The sequence below is a fragment of the Diabrotica virgifera genome, chromosome 8 (genome assembly GCF_917563875.1).
Source record: "Diabrotica virgifera virgifera chromosome 8, PGI_DIABVI_V3a".
NCBI lineage: Eukaryota > Metazoa > Arthropoda > Insecta > Coleoptera > Chrysomelidae > Diabrotica > Diabrotica virgifera.
The window spans coordinates 104767379-104779190 of NC_065450.1; the positions used below are offsets into that span (position 1 = coordinate 104767379).

At 37.3% G+C, this 11812-nt stretch overlaps 1 protein-coding gene across 1 annotated transcript in view; it reads right to left on the minus strand.

Moving 5' to 3' along the window:
• Nucleotides 1-219: 219 nt before the first annotated feature.
• LOC114336326 (uncharacterized) overlaps nt 220-11812 on the minus strand; it is a 189726-nt gene continuing 178133 nt past the window's right edge. The window contains exons 12-13 of the mRNA XM_050658188.1: nt 5641-5818; nt 220-1237 (exon numbers count right to left, since the gene is read on the minus strand). Coding sequence (XP_050514145.1) covers nt 990-1237; nt 5641-5818 — 426 coding nt within the window. The 3' untranslated portion in view covers nt 220-989. The remainder of the gene's footprint in view (nt 1238-5640; nt 5819-11812) is intronic.

The window sequence follows — 11812 nt, forward strand, 5'->3', positions numbered from 1 at the left end:
TCGGAGTACAAATAATAAAGTTATAGATTGTCAAACTTAATCAAACATTTTGGGTGGCGGAATTTTATGCCGGTGAGTGTATATACTGCAATTGAAAATACTTGAAAAATTACGCATCCTTTATTTATATGTCAAATCGTACAAATTGATCTCTAACATTTGACATTTTGGTAAAGTTTTCCTGGGAATGAAAACTTTCCTAGGTTTAAAGAAAGACAGTTTTGAAGATTAATGCATTTATTAATATTTACAAATTAACAAACAATAGAATACAATGATCGACGGACATTTAAAAATAATCATTATTACAAAATATCAAGATAATGAGTAGGTACCTATGTGAATTACTTATTACAATTATATTAAAACCTCTTCAAAATGTATTAAAATTTACTAAAACATATTTAATTAGGGACATAATTAACATACACATTTTTTACGAGTATCCGTGTAAATATTTTTATTGTACAGATATGTACAAAAAGTAAGGTATTACGAACCAAACCTATAACAAGTGATAAAAATTTTAAGAGCAAGAGAGGGAAGAAGCCCAAGTTGATTCGCTGATTTATTTAAAAGAATTTGAAGACCAGCAGAGCAACTTCAATAAACATGAATCTGGTCATGTAGTGCTGGCCGTTGTTCCAAATAGTTGTAAAAACGAAAATAGAAGTGTTACTTGCCAATATTCTTATAGAAAACAGCTTACAAAAAACATAATCAAATCATAGGCCTCAAAAAAGGTCATAGAAAAGTAGTTTGATAAGAACTAGCACGCAATGGTTGCCGTCGTAACTGCCCAATTGAATGAAAATGAGGCTTACGGGCGAGAAATCCTTGGATTTTGTCCAATATATCATTTATTACACAGCTGACAATGCGTAGTCTTAACTCACACTTTTTAATATAGGTACGTAAATTAAGATCACACAATAAACGACAAAGGTCCCCAATAAACTGGGAGTTCAAGAGGAAAACCATATAATATATCAGTCTTGAGATAACTCGACATAGGTGGCCGGAAATATTCCAACGCTTCCATTGCATTCTCCCAACCACCAACCGTCGTCTTGTTGACGGTACACTGTGATGATATCTCCCGTTTTTATCAGCAGCTCATCATTCATATTGGGGGTGTAAGCGTAAATGGCTCTGCAGGTGGCTATGGGATTAACAGGTGGATCCTCTGTCGTGCACACGTTGTCGCCAGTACTGCTACATTGCGACGAAAATTCGTCTATAGAACAAAAAAAAATAGTTAGATTTTTCCTATATACATACACCTACAATTAGGATTCATAGTAAATTTAATTGCCTTCGTTCCCCAGTTTTTGTAATTTTCTGTTTATTTAATCACCCTTTCTCAGATTTATTCATAGTAGTCTTGGCTATCAATTTCGAGATCTCTTTTGGGCCTGTTTTCCTTCCTTTTAGTTTATTATTTAATATAATACTCGGTCTTAAACTTTGCTAATTACGTCTGTACCAAATGACTTATTTAGGATGTATGTCATTAATACCGGTTTTTTATCTTCCGGTCGTCCTTCTGAGGGTTTCGTTTTCAATTCTTTCTACATTCTGATAATTTTCTGAGAAAATCCATTGCAACCGTCAGTAGTTTGTGTCTTGTTTGATAATTTCATAGCTAAATCTGGTTTGTCAGCAATTTCATATTAATTGTTGTAGGTTTTTAGTATATCTCAGGGGCCTCATTTGAAATTTTGATTGGGGGGGGGGGGGCAAGTATTGTATATACAATACATTATACAATACTATAGTAATAAAATTGATGTATTTTTTGTAAATGTCAGTCATTTTCAGGGTCAGGGGGGGCAAATGCCCCCTGACCCTGTCAAATGACGGCCTTGGTATATCTCCGTTGTTTATCTCTAGGTTTCTGCTTTGTGCTTTTAGACACGTATATCCAGTTTTTGATTCAATAAAATTGTGTTTTGACTAGGAAAGTTTTGGGGTAGTTCTGATTTTTTTCATTATATATGGATTTTGGGCTGCTGAATCCGAATATGAGGTTTGCGGACAAAATTTCTTGCCGGAACATTGAAAAAATCGCGAAAAAAAGCGAAAAATTTCAGCTTTTTTCCGCTTTTTTGTACAAATCTCGAAAACTATTAACTTTTAGTAAATGGTCTGTTAACAGAAATTAAAGTACTTAGAATTATCTACAAATATTTTTTCGATTTTTTCAATGTTCCGGCAAGAAATTTTGTCCGCAAACCTCATATTCGGATTCAGTAACCCAAAATCCATATATAATGACAGAAATCAGAACTACCCCAAAACTTTCCCACTAGGGAGCTCGTAGGGGGTACAAATTCACTGAATCATTTAGACAGATTAACTATTAGTCCACATTTGATGTATAGTACAGTACATTTCAAGATATGTATTTAAAAAAAACGTGTCATCTTAATCCTATTACCAAGTCATTTGTATTTGAGTAGTGTCGTTGAATTTCGAGCACTGAACATACCTACTGAATAGCAGGTATAATGATTAAAAGTACAATAGATTAAAATTTATTAATTTCTACCTGGGCTGAAAACTTAACCACACCATTCAGATACAAATGACTTTGTATCTTTGTAGGGGAAGGACGTCGAAGATGACGCACCTAAGCAAAATACATTTTATTTAAGGGTAAAAAATATTTAAGCTAACTTTGAATGCTACGAGCCTATAATTTGGACATTTCTATAACCAATTTCTAGGATTATTTTTAAATTCAATAAAAGGAAGTATTTTTTATGCGGCTTTAAAAAAAACGCTTTTGCGCCATCTTACCTTCCACCGAGGGAAAGATGACGCACAGTGATGGTGAAGATGGCGCATGTAGGTATCTATATTAAAAGCGCAAGTGATATGAAAAGAAAATTTATTTTTTAATACTGAAAGTAAGAAAATGTAAACAAAGCTTTTTTAACATATTAACAAAAGTCACAAATGTAGTTTTCGGGACTTTTGGCTCCACTGCATTCTTTATGCACCCATTGTCCACAACTTGTGCATCTGAACAATGTTTCCGTCTTTTTGCCGAAGTCTCCACATAATATGCAGATATCAGTTTCACCTCCCTCGTTGATTATGTCATCCAACTCATCGTCATTGCAAAGACCTTCTTCATCAAAATCGCTTTCTTCAGTATCGCTATCCTCCAAGATTTTTTTGTTTATTTTTTGTTTGATTATTTTTTGTACTTTGGCTTTCCCTTTATTTTTATTTAGTTTTAATCCTGCATCATTAACCAATACTTGTCTGGTTACTTTTTTCTTTCCTTCTTCCGACTTCGCCAGTTTTTCTTTTTTTTTATTCTCTTTTTCTTCTAAGAATTCTTTTAAAGGGGTGCTTGTTAGAATTTCAGAATGTTGCTTTTGTCGTCCATATTTTCTTTTAATTTTTTTATTGGGCAAAGGAACTGGAGAAATAAGTGAAAGAGAAATATGTGGACGTTTGGTTATTTCATTTTGTTTTGTGGGGGTTGTGTGACGACTTTCAGGAGACTGTCGGCTGGTTGATGGACGTGGTAATTCTGGTTCTCTTATAGATGGTGTTGTTATTAGTGGAGGTGTTCCCTGAGGTGCAGGTTCAGGAGAAATATCTCTATCCAAGCTATCATTGTTTAAATTATCAGCAGGAAAAAAGTCATCTTCTGTGAACTTATCAGAGTTTAACGGAAAAATTCCGCACGTTCCGAAACCAGAAACGGCCTTATCAATATATGCCACCTGATCATATGCTAACTTAAAAATCTCGGCGACATCATATGGAGTAATTTTATCTTCAAACTCTGAGTTGCTGATCTTAGATTTTAGAAACGAATTGCAATGGCGACCATACGCATATTTTAATGCAGAAAAAAATGACACATCAAGAGGTTGTAATTTGTGGGATGTGTGGGGTGGAATACTAACCATTATAATCCCATTCTCTTTGCAGTAATTATAAATATCCAGTGAAATATGGCTCGAGTGATTATCTAATACTAACAGCACGGGATTATCTGGACTAGACAGGACTTTTTTTTGGAAATGCTTCAGCCATAATAAAAACATAGACGTATTACTCCATCCATTATCCGTGCAGTTGTAAATCGCACCGCTTGGTCCATTTTTCTGAAGCTGTGGGCTCATCCTCTTCCTGGGAAATATAAATAATGGAGGTATGTAGTTACCGGAGGCACTGAACGCCATTATTACCGTGATATTCTTCCCTCGTTCCCACGAAGAAATGATTCCAAACTGCTTTACTCCTTTGGGTCCAAGTCTTTTACATGATTCTTTAGGAACCGTAGATATACCGGTTTCATCAACATTGTAAATGCGATCTGGCAGAAATTTATATTTTTCTTGCACTGTTTCCAAATTTTTAAAAAAGCGGTCTACTTCTATTTTATTGAAGGCTGTTATTCTATTAATGCTTGTAGCTTCTGGCTTTCTCAAGGAAATTTGAGGATTTCGTTTTATAAATCCTAGATACCAGTCTTTTCCAGCCATTTGTTTATTCTTATTAAAATTGTGTTTAATTTCATTGCGTTCTGCATAAGCAAATGCCATGGTTCTCAGCTCTATGCAAGTGATACCAAAAAATAAATTGGCCAGCTTGAGAACATGATCTAGTATCTCCTTTTCATGATGTGCCGAAAACAATGGGGCTCTACCAAGAGACTCTGATTTGACTTCCTTTAATAAATTTTTAACCTTAAGTTCTCTCCTCAATGTAGCTTCTGGTATTGAAAATGCCCTTGCCACTTCCCGAATTTTACGACCATCTCTACAAATTGCATTCAATGCTGCATTAAGAGCTGCTGCAGAAAATGATCCTCTCTGTGTTTTTCGTATATATTTTCCCATTTCTAAAAAAGAAAAAGATGCCTCAAAATGCAAAATAGACACTAAATAATAAATATTCTATACTCCATTGTTATTTAAGGTAATGAACTGAAAAGGCAAAGATGACGCACTATAACAGCAAAGATGACGCAGTCTGCGTCAACTTAGCCTGTTCAGCATAACCTACAAAAAATGGTTATCAAAATTATCCATCATCAAATATTTAACAGATAAATCCTCGCTAACTGAAAATAAATATCACCTACTCCCATGAATATGAAGAAAATCCAATGGAACCATTTTTAAACAACTTACCATTAATATTCGCAGTGTCAAAAATAACAAGAAATCAACGTGTATCGCGTTACTCTGCCTCACAGATACTAAACAGTACGAAAGCTGACCGATGAAGTTTTAAAGTAATAGTAGTTTCTAAAGGAGGGCGCCACGGGTATAAAAACTGAATTTAGTGAAGTACTTGATAAAATACAGAGGTGCGTCATCTTAGACGCTGCGTCATCTTCCCCGTCCTTCCCCTAATAAGCTTAAGATAAAGGTAAAATATTTTGAAAGGTACTATACCTAAACATACTTCCAAGAATTTTCTTTCCTATTAAAATATTTTCAAGTAATATCTGTATTTTCAATTAGGTAGGTACTTAGAATACAGTATCTTTTACTTTCATGAACCATCTCTATTTGTTTTGATGATCTGTCTAATTTAATTAGAGGGAGAAGATTAATGTTTGTTGTTTATTCAACTTTTCAACTTCCACACAAACCTTAAACTTACCAAAGTCAGAATCTGGTTGATTCGAATTGCCATCTGCAGATCCTCTGACTAACCAATCAGAATCATCTACGTCATTGTTGTGGGGATCAGAGTTATCTGACTGGTTTGATCTTGTCGATTTTTGGCTTACCGGACTCTTATCTGTTTCACACCATTCGTCTCGCAACCATTGGGGAACCTAAAAAATGCGAAAATTTGTAAAAAAAAACGAGAAAAAATGAAAATTATGAAACAGACAACATATTACAAATTTCAGGCAAAACTGCAACGTGTGTGTGTGTGTGTGTGTGTGTGTGTGTGTGGTGTGTGTGTGTGTGTGTGTGTGGTGTGTGTGGTGTGTGTGTGTGTGTGTGTGTGTGTGTGTGTGTGTGTGTGTGTGTGTGTGTGTGTGTGTGTGTGTGTGTGTGTGTGTGTGTGTGTGTGTGTGTGTGTGTGTGTGTGTGTGTGTGTGTGTGTGTGTGTGTGTGTGTGTGTGTGTGTGTGTGTGTGTGTGTGTGTGTGTGTGTGTGTGTGTGTGTGTGTGTGTGTGTGTGTGTGTGTGTGTGTGTGTGTGTGTGTGTGTGTGTGTGTGTGTGTGTGTGTGTGTGTGTGTGTGTGTGTGTGTGTGTGTGTGTGTGTGTGTGTGTGTGTGTGTGTGTGTGTGTGTGTGTGTGTGTGTGTGTGTGTGTGTGTGTGTGTGTGTGTGTGTGTGTGTGTGTGTGTGTGTGTGTGTGTGTGTGTGTGTGTGTGTGTGTGTGTGTGTGTGTGTGTGTGTGTGTGTGTGTGTGTGTGTGTGTGTGTGTGTGTGTGTGTGTGTGTGTGTGTGTGTGTGTGTGTGTGTGTGTGTGTGTGTGTGTGTGTGTGTGTGTGTGTGTGTGTGTGTGTGTGTGTGTGTGTGTGTGTGTGTGTGTGTGTGTGTGTGTGTGTGTGTGTGTGTGTGTGTGTGTGTGTGTGTGTGTGTGTGTGTGTGTGTGTGTGTGTGTGTGTGTGTGTGTGTGTGTGTGTGTGTGTGTGTGTGTGTGTGTGTGTGTGTGTGTGTGTGTGTGTGTGTGTGTGTGTGTGTGTGTGTGTGTGTGTGTGTGTGTGTGTGTGTGTGTGTGTGTGTGTGTGTGTGTGTGTGTGTGTGTGTGTGTGTGTGTGTGTGTGTGTGTGTGTGTGTGTGTGTGTGTGTGTGTGTGTGTGTGTGTGTGTGTGTGTGTGTGTGTGTGTGTGTGTGTGTGTGTGTGTGTGTGTGTGTGTGTGTGTGTGTGTGTGTGTGTGTGTGTGTGTGTGTGTGTGTGTGTGTGTGTGTGTGTGTGTGTGTGTGTGTGTGTGTGTGTGTGTGTGTGTGTGTGTGTGTGTGTGTGTGTGTGTGTGTGTGTGTGTGTGTGTGTGTGTGTGTGTGTGTGTGTGTGTGTGTGGTGTGTGTGTGTGTGTGTGTGTGTGTGTGTGTGTGTGTGTGTGTGTGTGTGTGTGTGTGTGTGTGTGTGTGTGTGTGTGTGTGTGTGTGTGTGTGTGTGTGTGTGTGTGTGTGTGTGTGTGTGTGTGTGTGTGTGTGTGTGTGTGTGTGTGTGTGTGTGTGTGTGTGTGTGTGTGTGTGTGTGTGTGTGTGTGTGTGTGTGTGTGTGTGTGTGTGTGTGTGTGTGTGTGTGTGTGTGTGTGTGTGTGTGTGTGTGTGTGTGTGTGTGTGTGTGTGTGTGTGTGTGTGTGTGTGTGTGTGTGTGTGTGTGTGTGTGTGTGTGTGTGTGTGTGTGTGTGTGTGTGTGTGTGTGTGTGTGTGTGTGTGTGTGTGTGTGTGTGTGTGTGTGTGTGTGTGTGTGTGTGTGTGTGTGTGTGTGTGTGTGTGTGTGTGTGTGTGTGTGTGTGTGTGTGTGTGTGTGTGTGTGTGTGTGTGTGTGTGTGTGTGTGTGTGTGTGTGTGTGTGTGTGTGTGTGTGTGTGTGTGTGTGTGTGTGTGTGTGTGTGTGTGTGTGTGTGTGTGTGTGTGTGTGTGTGTGTGTGTGTGTGTGTGTGTGTGTGTGTGTGTGTGTGTGTGTGTGTGTGTGTGTGTGTGTGTGTGTGTGTGTGTGTGTGTGTGTGTGTGTGTGTGTGTGTGTGTGTGTGTGTGTGTGTGTGTGTGTGTGTGTGTGTGTGTGTGTGTGTGTGTGTGTGTGTGTGTGTGTGTGTGTGTGTGTGTGTGTGTGTGTGTGTGTGTGTGTGTGTGTGTGTGTGTGTGTGTGTGTGTGTGTGTGTGTGTGTGTGTGTGTGTGTGTGTGTGTGTGTGTGTGTGTGTGTGTGTGTGTGTGTGTGTGTGTGTGTGTGTGTGTGTGTGTGTGTGTGTGTGTGTGTGTGTGTGTGTGTGTGTGTGTGTGTGTGTGTGTGTGTGTGTGTGTGTGTGTGTGTGTGTGTGTGTGTGTGTGTGTGTGTGTGTGTGTGTGTGTGTGTGTGTGTGTGTGTGTGTGTGTGTGTGTGTGTGTGTGTGTGTGTGTGTGTGTGTGTGTGTGTGTGTGTGTGTGTGTGTGTGTGTGTGTGTGTGTGTGTGTGTGTGTGTGTGTGTGTGTGTGTGTGTGTGTGTGTGTGTGTGTGTGTGTGTGTGTGTGTGTGTGTGTGTGTGTGTGTGTGTGTGTGTGTGTGTGTGTGTGTGTGTGTGTGTGTGTGTGTGTGTGTGTGTGTGTGTGTGTGTGTGTGTGTGTGTGTGTGTGTGTGTCTGTGTGTGTGTGTGTGTGTCTGTGTGTGTGTGTGTGTGTCTGTGTGTGTGTGTGTGTGTGTGTCTGTGTGTGTGTGTGTGTGTCTGTGTGTGTGTGTGTGTGTGTGTCTGTGTGTGTGTGTGTGTGTGTCTGTGTGTGTGTGTGTGTGTGTGTGTGTGTGTGTGTGTGTGTGTGTGTGTGTGTGTGTGTGTGTGTGTGTGTGTGTGTGTGTGTGTGTGTGTGTGTGTGTGTGTGTGTGTGTGTGTGTGTGTGTGTGTGTGTGTGTGTGTGTGTGTGTGTGTGTGTGTGTGTGTGTGTGTGTGTGTGTGTGTGTGTGTGTGTGTGTGTGTGTGTGTGTGTGTGTGTGTGTGTGTGTGTGTGTGTGTGTGTGTGTGTGTGTGTGTGTGTGTGTGTGTGTGTGTGTGTGTGTGTGTGTGTGTGTGTGTGTGTGTGTGTGTGTGTGTGTGTGTGTGTGTGTGTGTGTGTGTGTGTGTGTGTGTGTGTGTGTGTGTGTGTGTGTGTGTGTGTGTGTGTGTGTGTGTGTGTGTGTGTGTGTGTGTGTGTGTGTGTGTGTGTGTGTGTGTGTGTGTGTGTGTGTGTGTGTGTGTGTGTGTGTGTGTGTGTGTGTGTGTGTGTGTGTGTGTGTGTGTGTGTGTGTGTGTGTGTGTGTGTGTGTGTGTGTGTGTGTGTGTGTGTGTGTGTGTGTGTGTGTGTGTGTGTGTGTGTGTGTGTGTGTGTGTGTGTGTGTGTGTGTGTGTGTGTGTGTGTGTGTGTGTGTGTGTGTGTGTGTGTGTGTGAGAGAGAGAGATCCTGGCATCAGACAAAATCTATTTGCCACAAAACATGTAAATTCTTAATTACATTAAATGATTTCATATTGTCTATTTCTAAACTATACCGCTATTTTTGAATTTCTGATGAAATTAATGATGGAATCTAGTACCGCTTTATCTGAGGAAGAAAGGAGAGCTGTAATATTTAGTGGCAATGGACACTCGTGATGAATTAGTTCTTGATACAGAATTGAAGAAGATTGAGAGTTCAGAGAACATTCTAGAAATATATGATTTAGATCACCAACTTAAAAACTGCAACTTACAGAAAATAAACGGAAAAAAGGAAAGTATTACGAGAGAGCACAGACTAGTAAAAATAGAACGTCCATCAAGTTAGCAGAACAAAGTCAGCAGAACACAGTTATTCTTATACCATAATTAAGTGTAAATTAAATGCAAATTTGATTTGATATCTCTTCCAGAGATAAATCGATTTCCTTAGTTGCGAAATTCTAGTACCAGTTATATGCGCCCGTTTTGGGTAGGTCAACGGTTAGTTTATCGCATAACTTTTTTGTCTTAATTTTTTAAGCATTTTTGACACTTGATGATTAAATTATGAGGTATTCTAGTACTAAAAGTTACTCTTACTTTAGGACGGTAAAATATAGCACCATTTTTTTGCAAAAAAATTTCTTTCAAAAATTTTTTTCAAATTCAATAAACGACAAATTTTCAAATCGTTTTTTCTCGAAAACGGTGCATTTTATCGCCTTAAAGCAAGAGTACCTTTTAGTACAAGAATACCTCACAATTTAATAATCCAGTGTCAAAAATGCGATAAAATAGCAGTAGCAGTTGCCCTACCCAAAACAGGCGCCTGTGACCGGTACTAGAAAGGCGTAATTGATGGAATCGATTTATCTCTAGAAGATAAATAAGCGTACCAGTATTCGTTTTTCTAAATAACAGTGTTCTGGAGATATTTAAGAAAAACTAATTCCAATACTCTGGTATTCAATTATAAATAATTTATCAATTTTTGAACTACTGCAGCTAGCTTAAAATCAAGTTGGCAGAAAATGCGATAGCTTTTTTAAAAATAGTGCAATACATTTTTTCTTGGAACATTAAATTTGAATTTAATTCAGAGATTAATCTGGTATTCAAATGTAAGAGATTTATCAATTTTTGAACTATTATTCTGCTAGCTTGAAATCAAGTTAGAAGAACATGCGATAACTTTTTAAAAAACAGCAATTAAATTTTTCTTGAAACATTAAATTTGCATTTAATTCAGAGAATACCCTGGCATTCAAGTATAAATGATTGATCAATTTTTGAACTACTGTTCTGCTAGCTTGATAATTACTTTTAAAGAAGAAAAGCAATAAATTTTTCTTGGAACATTAAATTTGCATTTAATTCAGATAATACTTTGGCATTCAATTATAAATGATTTATCAATTTTTGAACTACTGTTCTGCTAACTTGATTATCAAGTTAGCAGAACATGCGATAACTTTTAAAGAAGAAGAGCAATACATTTTTTCTTGGAACAATAAATTTGCATTTAATTCAGAGAATACTTTGGCATTTAATTATAAATGATTTATCAAATTTTTGAACTACTGTTCTGCTAGCTTGATTATAAAGTTAGCAGAACATGCGATAATTTTAAAGAAGAAGAGCGATACATTTTTTCTTGGAACATTAAAATTGCATTTAATTTAGAGAATACTTTAGCATTCAATTATAAATTATTTATCAAATTTTTGAACTAGTGTTCTGCTAGCTTGATTATCAAGTTAGCAGAACAAGCGATAACTTTTAAAAGAAAAGAACAATCAATTTTTTCTTGAAACATTAAATTTGCATTTAATTTACACTTAATTATGGTATAAGAATAACTATGTTCTGCTGACTTTGTTCTGCTAACTTGATGGACGTAAAAATAGAAAGAGTCAAGAAAAAAGAGAGAGTGCCAACCTGGATATCAAATATCAATACATCCAAAGATGGCACAGTGGCACATTGTTTATATACTTCGGAATTATTTTCGTTCTTAAGGGGTTTTGGCATCACTGATTACGAATCTGACATTATTTTTTCTAAAAAACAAAATGGCGGATCCAACATGGCGGAAAGAAATTAAAAATATTAATCAAAATGCAAATTCTTTTGTCAAATTTGGTAGTGTAGTCGCTGATTACAAATCTAACATTACTTTTTTTTAGACAAAATGGCAGATCCAATATGACCGAAAGAAATTCGAAAATTTTATTTTAAACGCATATTTGTTTAAAATTTTATATTATAAGGGCTTTTGAAATTGCTGATTGCCAATACATTTTCTTTATGAAGTACAATATTCAGAACCTATTACTTATGTAGAACCGCTCATACATATTCAATAATCGCCAGAATCATGTAATATGCATCATTTCCCACTTTTGTATTCAAACAACTTCCAGCAATGTATAGGCAGTTACAGGCAGCTAAACTAAAGTGATTCTGTATCTTCTTAATATATTTTTTAAGATTAATAAACATTAGTCGCAGAATTATGCAGAATTTTGTACTTTTTGAATGTATCTTTATAAAGTTTTGATTATTTCAAGGTTATTTTCACTATTTATGCATTACCAAATATAAGGCATTTATTGTTACTAAATCTTAAGTTAACTAACATCGTACATTACTACATACTTAAAAAGAAGAATCTGCTTTACAGCAATAAAATTGATAAACTACAAAACGTTTTACAGCGTTT